At 42.3% G+C, this 26,655-nt stretch overlaps 1 protein-coding gene across 1 annotated transcript; it reads right to left on the bottom strand.

The window, feature by feature from the left end:
• Nucleotides 1-392: 392 nt before the first annotated feature.
• Nucleotides 393-26,655, bottom strand: AQP9 (aquaporin 9). Its single transcript, XM_086471621.1, has 6 exons — nt 26,554-26,655; nt 14,193-14,319; nt 10,210-10,347; nt 7,551-7,669; nt 5,708-5,925; nt 393-552 (listed from the first exon to the last, which is right to left on the bottom strand). Exons 1-6 carry the CDS (start codon nt 26,653-26,655, stop codon nt 393-395), a joined length of 864 nt encoding a protein of 287 aa, XP_086327747.1.

Raw genomic sequence — 26,655 nt, 5'->3', positions numbered from 1 at the left:
AATGCTCTTACACCTTAATTCAGCACTGAACCAATTAACTACCTATGCGTGCAGTTTCAGAGTAACGATATCTCATCTATTTTCAGTTAATTAGGCAACATGATTGAGATCATATGTGTTGAATTAACAGGTCAGTGCACATCTCACTGCAGTTTCATCTAGGAGATAACTTGATCTAAAAGCCGTATGAGAACAACAACATTTTACCCTTCCCACCCCCAAGTTCCCAGTTCTGAACGGGATCAGCCTGATGTTTTGAACTTGTCTTCTACCCAGATTTTCTGCTTTGAAATGTGAATTTCTAACTGAGGCATACAGGTTTTATAAAGTGGTCCAAACAATCATTTTCACAAAAACTGCACAACAAAATGAGATAGAAAATTCTTCGCTTCTTACTCCATATTGGTCAGTTCGTATTTATCATACGCATCATTTTCTTCTGGCTGAATATCTGAGTGATGAATTTCAATAAAAACAACATAGATCATTGCTCCAAGTACACCTCCCAGCATAGGTGCAACTATAGGGACCCACCACCAATTATTTCCAGCCCTGTTAAGAGGAAAAAAAAAAAAAGTAGTGAACAAGAACTATTTGTTACTCTAGTGAACATCCTACCTTATATTCGGCAGTGAACAAACACAGTGGTGTGACACTCAGGCTATACTGTAGGCCCTGCTGGTTTGTCTCGCCTTTCTGTCTGTCCTGCCCATGTTCTGACTGAAACGCTAAGTAACAACCACCAGGCACGAGGGTCTACGTGCTGTACTCGCCCCTTGGAAAACAAGGCCTCTTTACTGCGTGTCTGCTTTCGGGACGGGATATTTCCTCCCTTGTGGAAAATGGGCTTCATTGACTCCCAACGAAAGGAGCAGGGATGTATTTATTGCACAGCAGTCCTGACCGATGCTGTTGCAAGCGGCTCATGAATAGGTTTTTGGAAGTGATTAATGCAGATGTATGTTGCAAAAATGGGTTATCTTGTCTGCATGGAGATTTGCAGGTTCAGGCCTGCAATGGTACATACAGTGTTCCCCTGAACAAGTATAACAGATTACACTTGATTTTGAGAATATTTGCCTTAAGGAGTGTAATAAAACACAGTGACTGTAAAGTGGATTATACTTAAGCAGAGTGGTCAAGATTGAAATTTCAGGTTGTAGTGCCTTATCTCTGCATTTAAAATGTGGGGTCTTTCAGTAAGAGGTAAATAAGCATTTAGAAGTTTTATGTGCCCAAAACTTCATCTCTTTTAGAACTGCTGTGTTCAGTAAGAAAGTCGGGCATATTGGCTCCACTGAAATGTTTACATTCACTTGGCACAATTAGGAGGATTTAATTTTAGATGTGTAAATTTATGAACGTTTTTAAGAAAACAAGTTCACCATTACATGGTAAAAACCACAATAAATAACAAACTCTTTATGCAGGAGACTCGGGCTTGTAGAATTGCTCTCCCTTTCCTGGAGGTCCACGTTCAGACAGTAAATTACTGAGCATTGGTTTCAGAGCACAGACTTTCTTAACTGTACTGGTGCATGAAGGTGTTTTGTTTTGATAACATTCTGTATTAATTGAATATGAGTCTGCAGCGAAAACCCAGCCACCTCACTTTCATGCATATTGAAAATGGAGAAGTAACATTTTTTTCTCCCAGAAATACAAAGGGACAAACTAATCTCCAAGAGGAACTTTGCAGGAAGGTGCCAGGGGAATTTTTAAACTGTAAGGACAATCATTCAGCACTCAGTTGTATAGATTTATGCAGAAGTGAACTTGGGTTAAGTCACAACACAGGAATCTGGGCTAATCTCACAGTGCCCTACTGATGATCATACTATTCCTTGTTCAGAAATGCCTTGGATGTGTATGTTTTGCCTTTGGAATTATTTATATTTTGCCCTAAGGATATAAAATAACTCCTGATACTGTTCTACTGCGTTTATAGATCTGTGTGTTGTCATGAACGTCTGTTGAGGCCCTGAATCTCTGGAATAAGCACGGACTAAGGTTTTATTGATTTAACGAGCACAACAAAATCTCGATCAGGCACATATCCCTCTGCGTGCCCGCGTGTGCACACTGGCACACAACGAAGGGGTTTCTCGGCAGGTTTCTCTCTGGGCTTGTTCCAGGGCCTGACATGTGCCTCGCTGGCTCCTCAGGACCTTCTCCAAACCGCGGCCTGCCCTTCCCAGCAGCCGCTGCCTGCCAGCCGTGCTTAGGCACCCTCTGCTAGGAGGGTGGGGGTAAAAGCCTTTGCAGGGGGTGATGCCGGAGCTGGAACGAGACGAGGACACAGCTGAGCGCCAGGCGGCCGTGGCGCTCGGTCCTCCTTCCCTGACGCCGGAGCAGGAGCTCTCTGACAAGCGCAGGCAGTCTCAGCTCCGTTCCCGCCTGCCGCGGCTGACAGCTTGGCTGCCGGGCCGCAGGAAACCGGCCAGCTGTGCCCTTGTCCTCAGCGGGTGTTCTGCGGGCGGGCGGCCCCGGGCGGGCAGGGCGGCCCCGGGCGGGCAGGGCGGCCCCGGGGCCCGGGCGGGCAGAGCGGCCCCGGGCGGGCAGGGCGGCCCCGGGGCCCGGGCGGGCAGAGCGGCCCCGGGCGGGCGGGCGGCCCCGGGGCCCGGGCGGGCAGAGCGGCCCCGGGCGGGCAGAGCGGCCCCGGGCGGGCAGAGCGGCCCCGGGCCCCGCGGCCAGCAGGGGTCAGCGTTACCGCGCCGGGACGGAGCGAGGCGGGTGCCGCATCCTCGCTGCTGCCGCCAGAGCCGGCCTCGGCCTCGGTGCAGGAGGACCCGTAGTAAACCAGGGGCGAAGCAGCCCATGGCTGCCTTCAAACGCTGGTGGGGAGTCCTGCCCTGTAGAGACGTCGCTCACTGGCTCGTGGCCGCTCGCTGCCCTGTTGGCGCTTGCCAAAATCCAGAGTCTGGTAGTTGTGCTCAAAGCTCTGTCTGTTTTCTCGCTACAGACAAAACTTCACTACTCAAAGCTTTTCTTAAGCTTATCAGGATGTTAATTAAGCATGTGCTTAAGAAAGACTCCGTGGTTTTAGGACAAATCATCAGAAACGTTTGGGTCTCTTAAAGTCAGCCGTTGTCCCTAGTGATAGGGACAGTTGACATCTGTGGCACTGAACGGGTTGAGGAGCAGTCTGCAGGAGCAGGCCACAGTGCTGACTGCGTCTGCTGTGTGCAAAACGGTGTCCCTATAGGGTGCTGGACAGACACCCTCTTTCCAGCAGAACAGCTTCTAAGGGGAACCTTCAACTAAAACCAATCCAGTTGCGCTAGCTAGGGAAACCACACCATAGCTTGGTCCTCTAGCTTGATTCTCAGGGAAACTGCTCATTCAGGTGCCTTTGTGCAAAATGTAACAATGGCAAAGTCTAGAAAACCCCTGCTCAACTGCCTCCCTATCCTCGCGACTATTCCATGGTCCAGCAAAAGAGCTCCCCTCCAGTCTACTCACGGTTCTCTGCCTGAGAATGTGATAAAACTAGACTATATTAGACCTGTAAGCACAAAGAAGGGTAGGGGAGATTTTCCCCCTGTGAACTGATTATCCCAGTGTTTAGAGCATTTGCTTGGGATCAGGGTATAGAAAGTCTCATCCTGTATCTGATCTATTCCGAAGTGAGGTTTTCCTGGCTGTCCCTGGCTGCTCTGTAGGCAGCACTCAAACACACACTGACCAGGGCAGAGTGACTCAGCCGCCTGTGAAATGCTTCCATCCTCACTCCCATGAATGTTCAACGTCTCTTCAGTATTTCCTATTGCTCGGTTTGCGCAGCACTCCCTTCATGTCACTGGGGAGGTTTCGTGCTTAGGTCCCGCTTCCCGGGGGTGCATTTTACTAGAGAGCTTGAGAGAGCTTAAGCACCTGCCTCAAGGTTGTGAATTCCAGTTAAGTGGAGACATCCAAGGTTTAGCTGCCAACTGTTGCTGCAGCAGTTAAGTCTTTCATGCCCATGTAATGCCAGCAGAGCATCAGGAGGTTCAGGATCCCAGCTACAATCATTCAGGCTTCTCCCATGGCCTGTAACTGATCCAAAGCTTTCAGATACCTAACAAAGCTCAAGTTCTTCCCAAGTCCTACCTGGATCCGTGATATAAATAGATGAGAACATATTCCTATGGTATCATTCCCTTGAACCTGGTTATAACCGTAGCCTTATACCTGAAGGCAGTGAGGAAGACTTCTTCCTCGATTTATACATCCCTGAGACTGCTGTAAGTTTATTGTGGCAATGACCAGAGATCTCGTCTCTCATTTTTTATGTTTCCATTTTTAAATTTCTTAGTATGGCCTTTACAGCAGGGACGCATTCCTTCTCCGTATATAAATCCTAAAACTAAATTAGGGAAGAGCCCAGATGTACAGATGTTGATTTTTCTTGTAATTTCTTAAATATAAATGAGTAAGACCTTACTTTTAGAGAGGAGGGGAGTTCGCAGGTATCCTGTGACTAGAACACAGCGCAATCAGGCTTCTAAACTTTCTCAGCGATGTAATAGCCAACTTCGTAACGTGTTACAGGTTATAGCACATGACACTGTATTTAATGTCATAGTCAACAACTACTTATAATGAAATAGGCATGAGAGAGGAGAATCCTGGGTGTGGGATGTTGCTCTGCGTGCTGCTGTTGTAAAAAAAAAGTGCAGTTTAATGGTACAGTGGTAACAGCTGCTGGGGAGGAAAAATTTGGGGGTAACCAGGCGAGCTTGCCAGAGCTGTGTTAGGTCTGAGCTTTGGATCTGGCCTGTGGTGTGACTGTGTGCTTGTTCCTTCTAAGCCATGCCTGGCTTTTTTTTTTGTACGAGAAGAACTTTGCTACTACTTTCCTCTAAGGCATGTGATTTGTGTAGATGGAGGTCATGATAAATAAATACAGATTATTTGTACTTAGTGAAGTAGCTAAAATGAAATCTCTATTAACCAAAGCTCTTTAGTGGTCCACAGTACTTCTGGGGATTCCTACTTGTAAATAACTGGAAAAACAAACTGTGCAAAAATAACCCAAAAGTTCTACCTCCTGATGACAGAGTACTCTTACTTAGATATCCCAGAGTGCCTCTTACACTGGATATGTGTAAGCTGTGGATTTGATGCGCAACTAATTAGCTGTGCATTTGGCCAGCCAAGAGCGTGTGTGTGCGTGCGCACATGCATGCACAGGGACTTGAGAGTGCTCCGAAATGTGGGAAAGTGAAGGGAGCTTGCTTTCTTTCACTCCTTGCTCCCAGGCAGGAAGTCAGGATTTTAGATTGTTGTGTATTTCTGCAATAACTCAGTAGTAATAATAGGCTAAATCAATCTGATATGTCTGTGTTTTTTACAGTGCCCAATAAATATTCCCACTAACTCTCACGATTTCAGTTTTTTTCCTGAAGCTGCAGGACAAGAGAAGAAAGCACTCTTATATTTTCAGTGACCTCTAAGAATCCCTAATATTTTGGGAAGGGTCTCCTTGAAGCAATGATTGATATTAGAGATAATGCGTGTTTGATTTGCCCTAGGAGCAGGAAATCTTTTTAAAGCCCAGTTCCTGGAGGATGTCTGGCTTAAAGTGCATGAATAGCTGCTCCTGGTATGCAAAGAATTGCCTATATGTATATAAAGTACGACCTGGTACCATGTTGAATCAGGATCTTACTTTCCTAGGAAGCAATGTTAGCCAAGAGCATTTTACCTCCTATCCAGGCATACTCACGTGAACACTTCCATCCCCCATCCTGCAACGGCCGTGAACAGCCTCGGGCCTAGATCCCTGGCTGGGTTCATGGCGCAGCCACTGTTCATTCCCAAGGAGCAAGTAAGAACGATGATAAGAAGTCCCACTGCGATTGGCTCCAGGCCCTTTGGGACGCTGTTATTTCTGGTGTCAAAAATAGCAAATATAGCCAGAAGAAGAACAGCTGTTGACATCACCTGGTCAATGCAAAGAAGAGAATATTGAATAAATATGCGCAGATTCCTTCCAGTGATGAAAAGAGGGGCTATGGCAGCTCTGTGGATTGTGGTGGCTTACAGCTGGTATTTAGATTGATTCCACTATACAGAGTAGCAAAATTTGGAACCCAGTGCGTGTCTACTTCACAGTAATGAGAAGTTTTTATATCTGTGCTGAAAAAAAAAGACAAGAAATGTGCTGACGACATTTTTAAAAAAATATCTGCAGCAACACGGTGTGGAAAGAATAGAGGATTTAAAAGGCATCTCCCGTGTGAGGTCTGATGCTTTGTTTCCACATATTTTCCTGTCAGCTTAGCCGTTCCATTTACTTGGTAGTTCTGCTATGCCAATACAATCAGTGACATTGATATAAAAGAGTTTTAGGTGACTGTAGCTTATTCTGATAAGTTAGACTAAATATGCACCTCTTGCATAATATAAGGAAAAAAAAAGTGAAGTCTGCAAAGTCAAAAAAGAGGAGCTAAAAATAGGAATTACCTAAATTAAGGTTGCACGTGTAACTGTAATGCGAACTCTGTGTTGCATATGCTAACCGAGCTGATAAATGAAATTTTCTTGGAATTACTTTGATGGAAGTGCTGCTCTGCTTAAATCAAAGGCTTTGTAAAAGTCCATTTTGCTAATAATTAACTTTGGGGAAGAATGGCCGAAAGTGTCAGTGACACCAAAACATACAGTCTATACTGATTTAAAGAACTTTAAATTTGGGGTATTTAAAAAGTATTTTTATTTCATCGGGTTTTAATTTCGTTTTAAAACGTCCATGAGTAAGAGTTGTTATGGAACAGTCTGTTGACTGATCCAAAGATCAGAATTGCCTTTCTTACAAAATTTCAAAACAGTGTTTGGATGTTTTTGAAGCCAGATTGCACAATCTTTGGGTCCTTTACGTAAGGAATTCCTGTGCTCCACCAGGCCCTGGTTTTTCATAGCTTACTTACACAGTGTTTATTTCACGTATGCCTGAAGAAGACAGGTGAATTGATTAGAAGTAGATAGAAGTTATGAAACTTCATTTTTCACTGTTGGATAAGTGGGGTTAGAGGATACAGATTTGCCATAAAGGGGAGATTTTTTTCAGATTCAGTCATTTGAAAAATCACAAATAATGCAAATCTATTTGCAAAGAGAAGGTTGGAGAGAAGGCCTATGGTAGCAGAAAACTCAGTTGTTCAAGGTGTGTTAAACTGGCTGCATAAGCATTACTTAAGGAATAGTAAGTCCACAAAATGGGCTTGGTTTTGATGTAAATGGACAGAGCTCTGCTGAAGTTTATGGACAAACATTGATTTATGCCGGGGAAAACCTCTTACACATGTATTGCATGAAACACACATAAAGTACGACAATTAATATGTATGTGAAAAGAACAGCTTGAAGTTATCTTGCTCGTAAAATACGTCTAAACTGTAACCCCTGCAAACAGCATTGCCTTCTCATTGTTACTGCACACAGCGACATGTGACCAAAACGGTGAGATTCGTCGTACCTGTTAGAGAGCTATGTATATTTTTTTGCTGCTTGGTTTTACAGTTGTCAGTGTGTTTAATTTGTAGAATCAAGACAGCAAGTGCACTTACCTGATCTGCAAATCCGTTTATGAGGGACAGATACGGAGCTGGGTATGTGGCAAAGATATGTGCTGTTGCATTAGGTCCTGTGACTTCAAGCGTTCCGTTGCTGTACTCCATAAAGGCATCTATAGAAAACAGCCATTACCTGGTTGCACTTCTCCACACACACACACGGTTTTCTAGGGCTAGAATGTATGTGACAGGTCTGTGCACTTCACGTTCTCAACTGGACCTGGTCATTTTTTCTGGGAGCATGGTTAGTGGATTTGAGGCGATGTACTAATCGTACCTTCCTGTCTCATCTCTCCTCCTTGTTTATGTATCACAGCTTTCAGAACGGGGCAGTTTTTCCCCTGCTCGTTGCTCCAACCAGTGCCAAGGAGCATTTTCTGATCCTGAACACAGTTGCATTATTCTGTAAGAGGTGCTATATTTGGCATGCTGCCCTGAAAAATGCAGAGTGTCCTGATTGTACTGTTGTGGATTCCCAGCCACCAGGAGTTACTGCTATTCCACTTAACCGTTCTGCGATGACTTCTGGGAATGAGCTTTCTGAGAGAACACCTCTTCTAAAGGAGTTTGAGTTTTTCACTCCACGTGGTCTTTACACCCAACAGCTGTGCTGGTCATCCAAGATGTGAGGGGAGAGGCTGGCCCCAAAACTCCTGTTCTTAGTGTGTTTAAGTTAGTGTATGTATATTGTAAATAGATGTATATTTATATTAGTATATTTAAAGCACGTTTTAAATAGTATAATGTGACTTCTGTGTCAGAATAATTTGCTGCCTTGGCAAGCCCTGAAATGTTAGAAATAGGAAGACACTAAAACAAAGCAGTCAAAAACCTGCAGACAGACATGAATAACAAACGCTGTGCCTCTGTTTCACTAATGGATCCACTGATGAGGTGATACTTGTGAGTAAAGAAACAGCTCCCCATCTCCCAGGGAGGTCATGGTGAGGATGTTTAGCTTCTCCTAAAGCTAGCAGACAAATCTGTTTCTCCTTGCCCCCGTTTTTTCTAGCTTTGCTTAAGGCCATGACGTGGGTGCAGAGAATATTTAGTTGTTTGCTTTGGTCAGGCTCTCTCATTTGCAGTGTCATATTATGTTGATTTAACTATTAGGGGGGGAAAAAAAAAAAAGGATGAGGAAAAGATGATTTCTCAGCTATGGATTACTTTGTGCAGCTTTAGAAAGGCCTCATGTTCCGCAGCCTAGCCTAGCCTCACGCTTTGAGGGACACTGCTGAAAATGAAAGCACCACGCTGGAAATGAGTGTGTGGGGAAGACAGTGGTATTGAGCTCCTATGTCTGCTTTTCTCCCAGTGAGTTTTCAGTGGACCTCAATGAGTACACGACACTCCTGCAAATTGCAGGAAGGAAAAAGTACAGAAGAGGTTTGGGAATTAATAAGAACAAGAGAGGGCAAAGTACCTGCGTAGAGATAGGGATATGAAAAACTCCTGCACTCCGGAATAACAGGAAGAAGTCTCTAACCCTAATCCTAGGCTCCCAATTTTGATTCCCTCTCCTACTGCTACCCTTTGGCAGAACACAGTGAATCCACCCCCAACGCCATGTGCCTGGTGTATTGCTGCATCCTGGCCACAGCCCTGGTCCTGACTGCCTTGAGGAGGACTCAGGTTCAGATGGAAACGCTGTTCTGGAATCCCACAGTTTCCAGATTCTAACAGTAACCTTAAACCAAACAAACAAAATACTCCCCTGCCTTTCCCCCCACCCCAAAACCCAAACAAAAAAACCCCCACAAACCAGTTACCACAGTTCCTAGAAATTTTTGTGCTCGTGATCACTACTGGTACGGAGCCCCTAGCTGACTCAGAATACGCGTTTCCATTTTCGTTCTTCCCCCGTTGCACCTAGAGCCAGCACTGTCTGCAGACATCATGTCCGTAAGGGAGAGGCTCTGGAGGAGGTGGGCTGCGTCAGGAGAAGCAGAGTTTTGGAGTGGGTGATTGAAGCAACTGATCTGACTGAGCGGATTCATCAAGTCAGGGAGTCTGTTACTAAGTTTTTTCCTTTTGTGGCACACTGTGTAAAAGAAACATGCCTCAAGGACAGGGGTAATTTTTATTTTCTTTTTTTCCCTTCTAATATGTGACCCCTTTATTGCTCTACCTGGAGTTCATTGCCTCGGAGAGCTCCCTCTCTAGGGTGGTCTGCAGTTTAGTCGTGAGGGACTCGATCTCATATCCTGTAACCTCAATGAACAATGTTGGTGATACTTGCCTACAGGCACTTGGATCAGGTCTTTAATGTTTCTAATCTGCTTGGAAGATGAATAGCCCTATATCCTGGCTATTAAGTAATTTAAAAGCCTTACTGAGAAATACATGATCTCAGTGTATCTGATTTCCCATGAATAATTTTTCTAAATTTCAGAACATTTCCTGAAAAGTATTGTTGTTTCAGAAAAGTTGTAGAGCTGTAGGATATCTGGAATGTTTGAGCTTTTTTTTTTTTTTTTTTTTTCTTCAAAATCTTTATGCTTCTTCCTTTCTTCTTTATGGCTTTAGCTTCAGTCCTGCCATTAACCCTGTGTGAACAGAGTCCTCTGCCTGCTTGGCATTTGTTGAAAAACTGGGGCCTTAGAAACTGCCTGACCTCAAGTTTATCCTGTGAGCACGCCTAAGGTGTACTCACCGTAATAAATCCCAAAGACAGCTGCTGCTCCAACGAATGCTCCCAGGAGTTGTGCTAATATGTAAATTGGTAATTTGTTCCATTTTAATCGTCCAGTCACAGACATGGCTAATGAAACAGCTGGGTTTATGTGACCACCTGAAAAATAAATCACAAAATAAGTCATCTGGATGACTCAGATACATGAGAATAGGTGAAGGATTTGTAAAAATGTGGGCACTTCTGAGCACAAGACACTAGTACATGCTTTTCTAGGTGTTATTTTGCATTTAAATGCTGACTGCAATTAAACTGAAACAAGTTGGATGAAATTAGAGGGGGGAGGGGGGAAGCCTCCAGCTTCCCTCGTGATGTTTGCAGACGGTGCCATTTATCAGGTTACCATCCTGCAGTATATAATCTATAGACAACTTTTCTAGAAAAAGCCTAAATCTGCTCTGTCGGTCGTGGTGGGAGGGTCCATCATTCTGCACGCATTCTCTCTCCTCAAGGGCTTTGGGTTTTTATTTTTAAGGGGCAGCAGAATATTCATTCAGTTTAGCAAGCATGTGTTAAGATTAAGGATTATTACTGGCTTGATCGTATTTCTTGAGGCAGATCTGGAGTAGTTTAAGTCATGTTTATGTCCCTGTCTTCAACTTGGGGTTACTTAGGAACTCAGTTTTCATGAACATAAAATAAAATGATGTTAGGGCTGTCCAGCTTCATGCTGGCTGTTGGTGCACTATGCCCAGATGGGATCTGGGGACAGCAGTGCATAGTTCTTCATCACGTGTTTTCATCAAGCTCTTACATCCTCCAGAAAGGTCCATGATAATGAAGCTGATAAAGTAGCTGTGCTGAAATAGAGTTCTATTTCCTGTGGAATTTCCTTCCTTTGTATTGAGGGGTAGCTACACCTAAACTCACATACAGAAAAGATTTCAGCAACACTGGAATTCTTTGTGACAATTTTAGTTTCTAAATTATATTTATTATTATGTCACATGCTAATCACTTCCCTCAACATCTTTTCTTAACGTGGAAAAAGACTGTTGACTGCTTTTGGAAAACTGCAGAAACAAATATGTAGTTGATACTTAAGAATTACAAATTGCCAAATAAATAAACAGATGAAACAGTGCTCCACCGTAAAAATAGTGTAAACCCCATTTTGCAAGGACATAGCGGATCCGCTACTTACCTTCCAGGTAAATTCTCGTTTTGGCCTGTATGGTTATCAGAAAAAAAATGGCCTTTGTCTTTAATAAAATAACTAAAAGAGCGTGACCTTTGTCTGTCAAAAGCTACTGATGGAGAAAGGGCCTTTATGTACAGTTTCTGTGTTTGTTTGCACTTCAGGTCAGTGAGCCATTATCTTATGAAATCCAGGCACCTTTGATACATAATGAACTGACAAACACAGATAACAAGCTGGATAAAACCTTCTTTGTATAATTTCCAAAGCTCTGACCTAGTAGCACCAGTCTTGAATTAATTTTGAATTCCTCACTGTGTTTCAAATTCTTCAGCACCGAGCAAGTAGATGGATGGCACCTTATTTAACAGCCCTTCATGGGAATGTTGATAAATTGTTGTCTTGTCTTCTATTCTTTACTCTGGTTGGAATGAATAATTTTCCTTTCTTTCAACACCTGATATTGTTCCCCACCTGTATATAATACAGGGTGATTATGATGGCCAGGACAAGTCATAATAATATTAGAGATGTCTGATTAACATTATATCTGGAAAGGAAAAGTCTAGTTGAAGGCTCTCATGCTGACACAAGGGAGTTAAAAGATTCTTGGTGCCTGTGCTACTGGTAGTCTTCTGGTTAAAAAAAAAAAAAAAAAAAAAAAAAAGTCTGCTTTGGACAGCGTGTTGCTCATTCTTTTGCAGTTACAGTGATCACAGTCATGAGTTTGTCTGAAATGTCAAGTCGGAAAAAAGGTGGGAAATTATTTAGACATTGAGGAAAATTAGATGGAGGAAAAGCAAAACCAGGAATTTTCCTAGATAAAACAGCTCAAACTCACCAAGTGTGCAGACTACATATTTTATGTTACCACGAATTTAGAATTTCTTAAAGAACTGAGGCAAAATATTTTAGCAGTACTTAAACATGAAACTTCATGGCCAAAGGGTCACAGCATTTGCTAACAAATTCTATATAGGAATTGATATTCTAAAGGGTCCACTCGTAATCATATTTTGGATAGCCAGAGCCCATTGAAATATCTGTTCTTATTCTTTCATGGAGAAAATGCACTGCATGCAGAATTCTTTGTCATGGGAAGAACAAGGGAAGCACAATACTGCAACATCTGCGACTGCTGTGCCCTGCTGGGATTGCACTCTAATCTTCTACACAAAGGAGGTGAATATCCCTTAAAGATGCAAATGTAGGACAGGTTATAGCACCTTTACACGGTTTTTTTTCATGGTACTACATTAGAAGAGATCACCTGCCTACATGTAAACGAAAAGCTGCAGTTTAAATTTGTTCAGATAATAGGAATGTACTGCTGAATTAACTTTGTGGTATTAAGGAACCATTCTGCTCCGTTTCAATGACAGTAACAAGACTGCCTGTTTTGCAGCACCTTGAGCACTTTCTAATGTGAGCTTAGAAACCTCCTCGTGCATGGTGTCTCTGTAAAAAATTTGTAAAAGAGAAGAGAAATGGCCACAGTAATTTCTGCTATGGCAGCTATTTATAATGGTCTAGTTATACTTAGAGGTATCTGCCCAGGTCGGCTTTACCCTCTTTACGAAGGGTAAGAAATGTCTCTATGAGAACTGGACTATGTGGGCACCATTTGCTTTAAGGGGGCAATATAAACTCTGCATATGACATGGGATATTGTGCATTATAATATACAACCCATAATTTTGTATTTTAAGGGGAGAATTTAAACATTCAAAGCAGTTATGCTAATGTTTCTAGTATTAATTTGGCCAAACGGAACGGTGGAAATGGGAGACAAAGCACCATCCAATATGGCGTATGTAGACACTGATCAGTTAGCCCAGCTACAGGCAAAAGAGAGATTCCTGACCAATATATATGGAGCAAATGTTGTAGCAGAAACAAAGGGGCAAGGACGGTACGTTGACAGGGTGTCACAGAATGTGTCTCTAGTACTGAATCTTTTTGCTGTTTCTGCTTTCTGTGATCTGCTGCTTCTGCAAGTAAGCAAACGGACAGGAGCAGACTTGCTGCTGCCTGTCATAGGGTGTGAGGAGATAAGTGGTACTCTGTAAGGTGAACCCTGCTCATTATACCCATCAGTGGATCATTCTACCTTCTACCTAGCTGGCAACCGTTTTAGCTGGTGACTGCTGGGTTCTGTAAGCTTTGCATGGTTATTTCCTTAAATGCAGTGCTTATGCTGTCCAGGATCATCTCTATGGACAGAATTTTCAAAGGAAGACCAAGCAGATTTCTGATTTGCACAGACCGCTTTTCATAAAGGCCAGAGGTCTGCCAAGGTTTGCACACTATAGTTCAGATCAGAATTTGGTGGAAAATTTTGTCAAACACAAAGAATAGAAGGAAACAAGAACACAAGATATTTACTTTTCACAAGGGCACGTAGTGACAGGACAAGGGGTAATGGCTTTAAACTGAAAGAGGGGAGATTGAGATGAGATGTTAGGAAGAAGTTCTGTCCTGTGAGGGTGGTGAGGCACTGGCAGGGGCTGCCCAGAGAGGCTGTGGCTGCCCCCTCCCTGGCAGTGTTCAAGGCCAGGCTGGATGGGGCTGGGAGCAATCTGGTCTGGTGGGAGGTGTCCCTGCCCATGGCAAGGGGTTGGACTAGATGGTCTTTGAGGTCCCTTCCAACCCAAACTGTTCTGTGATTTACTAGTGAAACTGATGCAGACTCTGCTGTAATGGTGCTTGCTATTGCTAGATACACACTTATTTATACCATGAAATTAATGATAGCTTTAAAACCATGGCAATAAATGCTATATAAGAAAAAAAAAAAGTCACTTACCAGAAACGCCCCCCGACACATACACTGCTATGGTGACTGCCATTGCAAATCCAACCGATACCGTCATGGGCCCCCCATGGGCTCCTCGGCTCAGGACAGCCTGTCCCACACACCCGCATCCCAGCGCCTGCATTTTGAAAGAGAAATGTAAAACCACGAGTGTGTCTGTCACATGTTGTTGGTTAGTTTTCAACTCTTGCTGCTGTCCAAATATGGCTGAAAATGTTGTTAAATATTGAAACAATGCTAGAAATCGAGATGAGTGGCATGTGTGCCATTGTAGCCTTTACCGCGACGAACATTTGCCCTTTCTATTCCCCCGCTCTGTGGCCAGGAAGAATGGCTGCTAATAAGGAGCTCACTCTCCCCAGAGAACAGTTTTCAAGTACAATGATGGGATACTGATGGGAACTTGGAGACAAGAAGATCTCACTGCCTCTGCCACAAATCTCTGCATCTGAAAGTGAACAGGGAATTAATTGTGTGGTAAGTTTTCAGTTGTTGTAAGCAATGAAAAAATTACTCTAAAAGCTTTTAATGTTTAATGCTGAAACTCTGGAATGAGACAACTTTCTGGAGATTAAATTGTGTGTCACCATTATGCTGCCTTGCTATCAGGTATCGGTCTATCAAAATATTTCACTGGCTATGCCGCTTGATCAATTAACTGAAGTGGGGATACCTGAATAATTCACATTGGAGCGTTCTCAAGGGATTTAAACTAGCTTCCATTTTATGTTGGTTCCCCTCAGAATGAAGTTCAGCAACACCTTGAAATGTATGCTTAAAATCATGTTTATTCAGTTCTAAAGCTTCTGCTTAGCTCTGAGGTCCTACTAAAGTTGGTAGGAAAAATTTTCAAAGGTACACAAGGCCTTTAGTTTAAGGTAGAGTCGCTGTTCCATTTCTGCCAGAAACCAATTTGTGTCTTTGAAAATCTCCTTTTAAAATATACGCCTAATGTTTTGCTGAATAAGGACCCGACAATCTGTGAAGATCTCAAATAATATCTGTAGTCTGAAAACTTTTGCTTCTCTGCAACGATAAGCGATCTGAATCATACCATTTCTGGGACGTGACTAGATTTATCTTGAGCAACCTTAATTACTTTGCTGTTAAATTAGATCTATACATTTTATATATATATATTCTTCCTTTGACAGTACATGGGAATTTGACTTTATTATTCTTCCTATAAAATCATTCCATTTTAGCCTGTGCTGTTGCTTTGGTTAATCTCCTTGCTTTGCTTTAGTGTTCTGCCATTACTGATGTCACTAATGACTGTATTGCAAATATTCATCCTAACTATGCATAGTTGAACACATAAATTTAGGGTTTTTCGAAACACTTATTTTCACTTGCAAGGCAGTTGCATTCAGAAACTGCAAAGTAATGGGAAAACCTCTCCTGCCTCAGAAACAGGCTGTACCAAAAAGATTTGGTGGTCAAGTTTTAACAAGCAAGTCCTGCTAGAATCGATGCAATTTAAACAGGTAAAATCATACTTTTGTTGCCATTATTTCCCTAAGGGTTTTAACTAATACCCAAACGTGACAGAAAAGCTCTCAATAAAATTCCGCTCTTAACCAGCTTTGCACTGCAGCCAGAGTTTCTGTTATAAAAGTGCCCCGAGACTGAGTCCTGCCCAGGTGCAGTTCTTGCCTTGGGGTTATAAGCGTGCGAGCAGCTGTCAGGTGACGTGAAGGTGGGGTGGGTTAGCTGGCAGGGGTTTATTGGGCTGTGTAATTGAAAGCTGCGGTCAGCTGCTGGGCCACGGGTGACACAGGCTGATGTCAGGCATTCTCTCACTGCTGTCAGTGTGACATACCGAGCCATTCAAACGGTAAGCAGAAATGCATGCACAGGTATCAAACCAAACCAAAACACATTTTAGTTGTTCGCAGCTGAAATTACATGGGTTTTCTAAAACTTCTCCTGAGACAATTCTACTCATCATGTATTTATATGTTTAATTAATATGGAAAGAATGGTGTGCTGGAATTTATAAAGTTTAAGATTAGGGCACAGGTCTAGAGGAGGCGGAATTAGCACACCCTAGCCTTCATCTTCCAGACTTCTCAAAGGGAGTATTCCAGAAATTGCACCAAGCAAGGTTTTGTGAAAGATACGGCCCAGATGCGGAGCAAGTTCAGCAGGCTGGTCTGTGGCCCTGTGTACGCTGAGGTGCAGTCTGTATTCAGGCAAGCAGTTAGATTACCAAGTATGCACTCCTGTTCTGAAACGGCATAGACAAAGTCTTGCAGATTCAAAGAAAAGGCCATTCTTTCGAGAATATTGCCCCTTTCTGGAAGGACGATGGAAAAAGAGGCCAGGAGTGGGGGAGATGGGTATAGAAAAGGGTAAGGGGCAGTAACCACCTCTGTGTATATCAACTAGAAATTCCTAAGAAAAAGGAACAGCTCTATAGTCCTCTTGCATAATAGCTTCTGCTCGGTACGTCACAGGGAAACATGCGACTCCAGACACTCCATTTCTTGTGTTAACCAGCTTCGGAAAACTCAGCCTACAAACAAGAAGCCATACAAGCCAGCTTGAACATGGCTGCACTGGCTTCTGGCTTGGTGGATGCTGGTAAATGACCGTCTGCTTGCGTACGATGGAGGAACACTACTGCAGGCATAGTCAGCGTGTGCCCATTCTGGGCTGGGGAAACGGGGAACCGAGCCTGCAGATCTGAACTGTGATATGACAATATTATCTCCATCTGCTGTCATTTTAAGAAGGAGAGAAAAAAAAAGTCTCATACCTACTATAGCTACGTTGACATAACTGGAAACTATCACCTCATCGTGTAATTACATGAGCAGCACTTTAATACCCTGTGAGTCTTTGCCTGGCTGAGTTAAGACCAACTAGATCATCAAGTTGTAACTAAATATTCTAAGTTTCTAGGCCAAGCTCAGTCATCAGCTGTACCCACACAAATTCATTGATCAAAGCACATGGAGTCGATGGGTGTTTAATTTACATTAGAACATAGCCAGGTCTCTTTATCTTATCTTGTCTTGTCTTATGTTACCAGGTTTTCATCTTAGCAGTTATCTGTAGCCTGATCTGCTTAAAATTACTGGAGTAGCTTCAGTACTGATTTTCTTCACAAAGTAATTAGATTGCTGTTACAAATAACATGTTTGGGTGTGGAATAGCTGTCTGCACATTCTCTGCCAAAAAACTTGCTTCATAGACATTAGATCCTTCTCTTTGTCTTGGGAAAAAGGCTAATGTTAGGAAAGGAAAACAACTGGCCTCCAAGGAGCACAATGTCCTCTTACCCCCTGGAAGCTTGCAGAACTTTATCTCTATCCCACTTACCAGAGACTAAAGATCATTTTGCTTCCGTCTGCGCTATTTTCAGGATTTTTGCAAATGCTTGTAATAGCATTTTTCAGTGTAAATAGGATTTCCTGCAAGATCTGAATCCAGAATTTTAGGGAACCTATTTTTCTACATGGCCTGTAAAGCTCTAGACATTTTAAAGAAGAATGCTTATGCAAAAAAGGCCCCTTCTTATCAAACAGTCTAGTGGTAGTGTGCATTCACAGCCATACACTCGTACTGTAACATTAAAGAAGCAGCCAAGTCTCCTGCTTTTTAGCAGTGTGGAGACAATGACGTGTGTTTTGTTACATCTTGTACATCCCCAGCTGCCAGTGGGGTACCAGAGGTGTCCCTGCAGGCAGAGTATGGCCTCAAGGGCCACCCAACAGATGATGCTCTACACGAACACAACAATTCAGTGTGCTACAAGGAATACAGAGCCAGCAGTTAAAAAAAAATCATATTTTAATTATAAGTTGTACACCTTCCCTCAGGAAACGCTTGAAAAAGAGTTCAGAATTTCTATTTTAGTCGGTTTTCAGGACAGAACCATACTTAACCACAGCTAATTATGACGAATCTCCAAGGATCCTTCCACCAATTCACAGTTTTCTGTAAGGATGCCTTTGTTCAGGTAAGGCAGCAACCCTGCCCCTTTCCCACGCCACACTCCCGCCTGTGTTCTCCTACTGTTGCCCAGCCAGGCATTCCCTACTAGCCCACAACTCCTGCTCCCCTCTTCCAGGCTGGACAGACCTGCCGTACTGCTCTGGATTCGGCCACAGCCGCACGTGTTCCCGCGCAGTGCTGGGAAGGGGACGGGCTCTCAGGGCAGCGCAGCGCGGAGGGCTTAAGCTGTGAGCGTCCTTCTGCTCTGCTGGAGTTCCCTGTTCCAAGTCTGTGGAAACAGAGCGATATTGCTGGGATGCTCGAGGACATGAGAGCCAGTCCTGCTGTTTCACTGCTTGGGGAAAACCTCCTTGGCTTCTCCAAGCGGTCAGACTTAGCACCACATATTTAGGCCATTAAAAGCAGGTGGGAAGAGCCAGAGTCCTTTGGGGTTGGGAGGAGTGGTTGCATTTGCCCTTCACTAAAGGTAGGATCTCTTTGACCAAAATTGCCCACAAAAACATTAAAGCATTGTTTGTGGTTTACTGTGGTCTTGTACAGTTCCCCCTGCTCCCCATTAATATTTCCATATATGGTTAGTTTGGATGTTGTAAGTAAACTTTTCAGATAAAAGGCTGATTACTAAGTTGATGGTGGCCTTCTAAAGGTCTTTACTTTGGAGTGTATTTTAGAACTCACTTTCATTTCCAATCTCTTTATTTATGAAGCAAGTCTGCTTGAGAATTTATCCATTGCATTTTGTAATAAGGTGGTTTATAACGGATTAGACACTCTTTCCATACAGAGCCATATTTATCTTATGTTTGTGTATTATGTAGGGCCTTAATTCATGCTGGGCTTCTAAATGTTCTTTTAATAGGGGTGGTAATGCTAACAGCAACAAAAATGGAGACACTTTAGATCTACTAAAACTCAGGGCATTAGCTCTGCAAGAATTCAACTTGCAGGGAACTCCTGTTCTTCCAGGAAAGAGCAATCTTAATCTAATTTCACGTTTAATGTTTGCTATCCTTTGTTAAATCACATAGTATTTAAAATTTTTAAGGTGAGATAAAAATACAGCTTACCAGTCAAGTCATTTTTAAATACTGTAAAAACACATGGTTCTTATTTTATCATCAATTAAATATTTTGGTGGGGGCAGGGAGGATTTCTGTACATTGCAATTTAATCAAACTTGGAGTAATAAAAAAAATTGCTATATCCGTTCTTCTGATGATCTCGTGGGACACAACCAATATCCTCTTGGGTTCAAATAGATTTCTCTTTATGTTTTTCAGACTCGCTATCTAATAAAATAAGGCTTTGAAAAAAACCCTTATCATTTAGCTAATTAAATAGTATAGACATAAGCCTTGAAATGATTGCCATTTTGAAACCATTTTTTAAAAGACAGAAGGCATTACTACTTGGAGACATGGATGTAAATTTAATAAAGCTTTGGATGAATTGTGTATATAAAGCTTTTAAAACATATAAAGATCGGTTCAAATTGCTCTGTGGGAAAAATACAGTGAGAATATTGAGGGACAGACTATGCTGTGTTATATAAACTGATGCTTTTAAATTTTTATTATTGCTTTTGCACATGCAATAGGAGACAAATAAAAGCTTGAAATCACCTGGAGAGAATGCAAAGGTCTGCTTCCCTTATATTTTATTGTGATTAATATTGCATTCTTCATCCTGAAATGCTAAAATGTTTTTCTTTCCTGGATTATATAGGGCAACTGGCTTGAGTCAGTTTCTTCAGTGAAGATGACTTTTATTATCTTACTAAGTTTTAGAAATTCAGGAAAGAAAGGAAATGAAATATTTCATATTCACGTACAAACTTTCAGGAGTGAAACATGGCCCCTTGCAAACGCACTAGGAAGAAAAGTCTAGGCAAGGGAAGAAAATCTTGCCCTAGTAGCTTCTTGAGGAGAAAAAGAGCCTATTTCGGTGCTGCTTCCCTCCCAGGTTACTCATTTATTCTTGAGCTGAGATGTGCTTCTGTGCTCTGCTTCCTACACCAACTGAAAAGATTAACATCTTTCTAGAAATGCGTTTGGTCTCTGTAACAGCGCTGGGGGCATCATACCGTTCGGAGAGAGCGCAGGCCCAGGCGCTGCAGGTCCTGCACAAGGCGGTTTTCTGTCCTCCCCGAGGAGCGTAAGGGCACGTGTGTCCTTTACTCTTCCCCTTGGGTGCAGGAGCAGGGGGGCTGGATCTTTGCCGTGTCCTCATGTTCGGAGGTGCACAGTTATGATTAAAGCCTTAGTATGTTCCCGTCTTAAGCTGTTTTTTGTTGAAAAAAACCCTGACTGCTTTTAGTAGTAGAGAAACCTTTGTGGAATCGGCTAGGGGAACTGAGTCGAGTTTGCCTCAGACCATGGATGGGAGAGCTCACTAGAATTCACTATAGTTTATTGAAGTGTTGAGATTAGAAAGATATAAACACACTGTATGGCATAAACTGCATGTGTTATCTTTTATTCTGTTCTCTAACTGTTTATGACAAGTTTTTAAAGTTATTACTTTTATTACCTTTGTTTTTATTTGGCACAACTTTTAGAAAAAACAGCCTATAAAACATAAATTCAAGTTTTGCACTTGCAGTTGAATGTTAGAAAGGTGCAAGTTGTCTGTAAGGCTCAGGGAGAGTACCTACACTTCAGTCCTATAGATACAAACTTTCTGGAAAAAAGTGTATCTACAGAAAAGGTCTTGGAAAATTAAGTTCAACTTACTGGAACCTCTTGGTTAAACAATGAGAGCCGAGTTACGTGTTGGGGCAGAGATGACAACAATTCTCTTTTAAAACTTTCATGCAGGACAGAACATCTGAGTCACCTGAAAGTTTAGAATGTCATATACTGGAAAACTTAAGTTTTTATTGAAAACAAAGTATTTCCTGTGACTTTTCAGAATTATTTGCTGTAATAAATGTTTCGGGGTAAAAGAACAATCAGCTCTTTCATGCTGCTGCTATTCAGCTGAATTAAAGAATGACTTCAGCGAAACAGAAGTGTTGTCTAGAAAAAAAAAGTTCTGATAATAGTAAAATTACAGAAATAATACCAGTGTGCAAGAACACCTCCTTAACCTCAGCACAGCTAAGGGGCTTCGTTACCACTTTGACTTCCGTTTGCAATGCTGATTTAATACAGTTGCAAGAAAGAAGAAGAGTTTGCACATCTTCAGCAGAACCATCAGCAAAATTTCATCCCATCAGAATATCTGCCCCTGGTACAACTGCAGAAACAGAAAGGACTCTGAGGTGGTGATGGTGAGGAAAGGGAGCAGCTTGTTCCCATCAAATGAGTGGGTTTGGTCTGGAAGGGCAAGACTAAATTCTATGACATTAGATTCATGAGCGATCTCTATTATTTATGGGTTGTGCTATAGAATTGCTGCTGGAGGCCCTAATGTGGGCACCTCTGTGACATAAGGGCTGCTTTTCAGAACTCAAACATTTCTAAGGCCCGTGGTATTTGTAGTGTTATATAATATCTAAAAAGCTGCCGAGCAACATATCAAAATACCAATTGTAAGTAAGTTTTGATAACCTTTTTTCTCTAGCTTTGACAAACTTAAGTTCACTGTCTAAGAGCTAATTTTACGAGATACTGTATGCCAGGAAATTCATTGCTGATGGCACATGAGGTAGCTGTTAGAAGCTTCTGCTATTTAATTTTCTACCTTAAACAAAACTCGCTGTAAGCAATTTCATCCTATGCAAAGAAAGAGTCTCCCTTTCACAAAAATTTAGAATATGGAATTTATCTTTGTTTAAAATTTCTAAGTAGTAATTTTGTATTAAACGCTAAACACTTACTTAAGGAGCAGATGATCAAAAGCTACATTTGCATTCATGCAATAACATCATGTAAGGAGGATTCCAATGCACATTTGGAATAAGGGATATATATTATTGTACAGTATTGTAATTAACATGCACTGGAATGCAGGGCCACAAAAAGAAAGATACGGAAAAGCTGTTTAAATTCTAATCTTCTGGACTGACCAAATCCATGGAATGTCATACTTAAAGATTTTTTCAGGAATGACTAAACTCTAACAAAGCAGGAGTGATAACTTACGTAATGAAGGAGTCATAATGTGAAAACATGACAAAAAGATTTTGATGAGCAGAAGATAAGCAGCCTTCCTTCTCATTAGTTGGACTCTTTGCAGTGCAGGGTGTCATGCGCTCAATTCATGCTCATGCACTGCATCTTCCATGCACCCACAAACATCTGCTTCAGTGGAAGTTTTGCAAGAGGCTCCCCACCTCCTGTTGGAGACTAAGCTTTGGCACAACAATATCTATACTACCCACTTGTCTTTGTATGCTAGATGGAAGCCTGTTTTCTGGTTCAGCAAGGCAGCGTACACTGCTCTAGACTCAGAAGATACTGGCTCCTGGGCAGCTCCTTTCTGGGAAGCTGTTTGGTACGATGGTCTTGGGAGCAAAAATGAAATACAACGTGTGTTAGGAAAGCAGTAGCCGGTACAAGAAGACACGTGCCCCATTTGGCATCTCTTTTTGGGACTGTTCCAATTCAGGTACAGTTAATGGCGTAAGCCAGAGTAAATCTTATTTTGTTTGAGAGCAACGCAGCCAAGTTCCAAAGGGGAAATATGGAGAGAAGCTTGATTAAAAGCAGAGAGGCATTTGGATAGGTGACTTCCAGACAGACTCACTGAAAAGTCACATAAGCCATCTATCTGAGGCAGCATGGCTTCTTTTCTTGACTCTTTTGTGCTGGCACCCAGAGGTTGTCCCCAAGAGGAAAGGTACTGAAGCAGGAGACATATTGGAGAACAAAAAGCTTTCCAGAGAGCTCTTTCTCAAGGGAGGCCTCTGCAGCAGCACCAGCTACAGGAGGTTGAGACTGTGTGAGAGGCTGGGAAATGTGCCTGTGCATTGGCCTCTCTGTGGTACAGATGGGCAGATGCTCTCCCACCTCAGGGACCTTTTGCATAGGTGTACGCTGGAGGGAGCAGTCCCACAAGTTGGTTCCAAACACACCGTATAAAACCCACATTACTCTGTACCCATTTCCTGGAACACAGTTGTATACTTTTCAAATGTCCATCAAAAGCTTTATGGGTAGATTGTGGGTTTTTTTGTGGATATTTATTCTAAATTACAAATGGCACAATTAAACTTTGCAGGTTGGGGGTTTACCACATGACAGCACCAAGGAAAGTGCAAGAAATGGGCACAAGTTTACAAATAATCTGCAAATATAAATACCCAGCGTAATGTGTTCTGCAGTACTTGCATACTGCAATGTAACCTGTGTTAAAACTGCATCACTCCATTTGTTTTACAGAAATCACATAAGAGGCAAAGTGCAACATTTTCTCAGCTTGATGGGACCTTAGAGAGTGAATACGACATAGCTCAAGACAGCAGCCAAAGCCACATGCAATTTGCATTTGGTTATGGGCTGTACATTTGGGGTTTTCTGCCCCAGTCCTTGTAGGACCGTAGAGAAGCTGTACTGTGCCTTGGGGAATAATTCAAGGCTTGATACTGACAGAAAGACGTGTTCCCCCAGCAGAAGTGTCTAAGAGTAAATTAGCCTAATCACCAGCAGGATTACCCAGAGAGCCAACAGCAGCAGCTGCTCTGTACACCGTTGGATCCAGCTGCATGGCAGGGCGCTTCCAGGTTCCCAGAGTTGAGTGTTTCTCCCTGAACCCTCAGAGGCTGAAGCTGGGTGCTTTGACAAGCAAGGGGGCTCACACAGGCTGTGTCTGAATTACCAAGTCATGCAGTGCAAGCAGCTGGTTGAGAGAACCTGACCACGGACACCTCAGGAGGGATTACCTAGGAGTACCTCCCGTCTGATCCCCGGGACTGAGCACCCATTAGTGGTCAGCACCTTTTGCTGTGATTCTGGAGCCCACCTTCCACTTCAGCTTCATCTGAAAGAATTCAGTGTGTGTGCTCTAAGACCATGCTGCAAGGCAAACCACAGCATATTATGTAGGGATGACCAAGAGATGTTATCCAGACTGGATTCTCAAGGCTTGTTGTCTCAAATCTGTTCAACGTCGCAGGCAGAGCCCTTCTCACCCCCAGGTGAAGGCTTGGGTTTTGCCTGATGAGTGATCTCACTTTCCAGACATCCTGAAATCAGTTTTACAGTTTGTACATTTTCCAGTTTGGAACATAATGTTGCAAGGCTTGAGAGTTACAAAAGATGGTAGTTTAAGCTCTTAATAGTATGTGGTCTGTGACGATGTTCTCCAGAAAAAACAGAAATATGTGATTTGGAGGGATGGAATTTCACCCGGCTAACTTCCAGAGGTGCTAGGTCGGTCACAGATTTAGGTATGGTCAGTTAGCATTGACTTCCAGACAGAGCCCGTGGGTATTAGAAAGGTTTGTCCCTGCCTTACTCCCTGGTGCAAGTGCTCCCCACAGGCTGTAAAACCCATCACAGTGACATGAAATGGCTTTCAGCAAAGGTCTGAATCAACTGTGCTACAGGCTGTGAACTCTCGTCTCTGACTTCGCACAAGGATTAAGACCTAGTAACAGACTGGTGGAAGACAGCTATCAATTCTTTTGCGTAGATGGTGGCTGTTTTTCAAGGATTTCTGCCCTCTGACTTACCAGGGTGCCCCTTTCATTAGCTCCAATTTAAGTTAAGGGTTTAATATTTATCTGTTCTTAAAGAGAAACTACTCACTAGCTGGCAGAGCCTAAAAGCAATAGCAATAAATAACAGCAGAAAAGTCAGTTTCTTCACAATAAACGCTTTGTACTGCCACTAACTTGCACAGTCTAGGCAGAAATTGCGGTATCCAAGCACTGAGAAAGCTGCAGTTTAATCCATGTGAGGCTCTTCTCTGCTTTAAGCCAAGGCTGAAACTAGAAAGGGTAACACAGAATTGAGAAACTCAGATTAGCAACGACAGTTTTGTACCTTCATTTTCTACTATATTCATGTGGTGAACATACTAGAAAATGGGCTCTGGGTTTGCATTTCCTTCTAGTCTTGTGCAGCAGGACATAAAAGAATAGCATTTGCAGTCTAATCCACACTTTAATATGTTTTCTTCACTTGCTTAATTGTATTAATGGAAAGAGGAGGAAGATCTTGTGGTGAGGACAGAGTACTGGAAGTCAGGTGATCCGGGTCATACTCGGAGTTGTGCCACAGGCTTCCTGTGCAGTCTGCTGTAATCAGGTTCACTAATATATAAAATGAAGATAATGGCATTTCCTCCCCTTACCGGGGTGTTGTGACACTTAATTCATTAATGTTTGTAATGTGCTTTGTGCTCCTTGCTTCTAAATGTGCTCCTTACGGTAATAATGTCTTATGGGTGGTATTAAATTTGAGAATAATGTTACTTTAGTGCCTCTGCACTTCAGTTGGCTGAAGTGTAGTAAAGACCATTATTTTCATGTATTTTATGAGCTACTGGAATTTTTTAGATGACTTACTTGAAATTTAGCTAATATAGTTACAGTTATAAAATCTACTATGTCAGTACTATGCCTGCTTCTTATTTTTTTTTCTCTCCTTTCACTATGATGAAATATTTAGCAATCAGCAAGACTGTCTTGTTCAGACTAAAAGGAGGAAGAAAGAGCTTGGCATAAATACTCTGGCTGCTTGACTTCCAGCTCTGCTACTGAGCCTGCTCTCTGCCCTGGTAAGTCATAGGGTAGAGCTCTGTGTCTCAGTGCAAAATGCACAGAGAAATTGAGCAAGAAATTAAGTAAAAAGAAAAAAGTCTGGGGATATGAAAGTGGGGAGTTTTGGTATTTACCTAAATTGTAGCAGTACTACAGGACCAAGCTACTGTATCATTTATGTAGTACAGTTAAAAACAAACCAAAAAATAGTTAACTTAAAAAATCTCTGAAGGTTCAGCAATGCAACTCCCAATAAATTCACTACAAATCACACAGCTAAATTTCTATATTGCACAGGAAAATAACTCAGCTAAAATTCTCTTGATGTGCAACACAACATGTTTGTTACAGCAAATGAAAGTTGTGCATAGAAGTGAAAGCAGAAAAACTGCTGGGTTTTTTAAAAACAAAAGCAAGAGTATTGTTAACATTCATTGCGCGTATCTGGACTCTTCAGAATGTAGTACTTCACTGGAATTCTGCTCCTATATGAAATCAAATGCTTATCAGGAAATTGTAGTACATAAAGCTATCTGTTTTTAATAGCCAGCGATAATTACATCAGGTGAAGAAAGGAATTACACACTTACCCTAAATCGAAGCAATTCATTCAAGGCTGTACAATGTTGGTCAGGCAGTAACCACGCTGCCGGCAGAGTACAAGAAAAAGCACACATGTCCCCATACAAGCACTGTCTGACATTAGGTTAGTAGGAAGAAAGGAAAGCAGCTGACACTTACTATCAGTATAAAAGTTCCCAGGAATTCTGACACGGCTTCTTTAACCAAGCTGTTCTTCAAGGCAAATTTCTCCTTTAAACTCCTTTTGCTTTTCCGGCTCAT

Source organism: Leptosomus discolor, chromosome 11 (assembly GCF_034619465.1).
Source record: "Leptosomus discolor isolate bLepDis1 chromosome 11, bLepDis1.hap2, whole genome shotgun sequence".
NCBI lineage: Eukaryota > Metazoa > Chordata > Aves > Leptosomiformes > Leptosomidae > Leptosomus > Leptosomus discolor.
This window is presented reverse-complemented; position numbering and strand designations above follow the sequence as displayed.

Bases quoted from the DNA above. Each gene is read 5' to 3' on its own strand.
- AQP9 (XM_086471621.1), bottom strand. From the start codon at position 26,655: ATGAGCCGGAAAAGCAAAAGGAGTTTAAAGGAGAAATTTGCCTTGAAG. The intron at 5,926-7,550 runs GTAAGTGCACTT...TGCATTGACCAG, and splicing joins TAAACGGATTTGCAGATCAG to GTGATGTCAACAGCTGTTCT. The intron at 553-5,707 runs GTGAGTATGCCT...TCCTCTTAACAG, and splicing joins TGGGGGATGGAAGTGTTCAC to GGCTGGAAATAATTGGTGGT.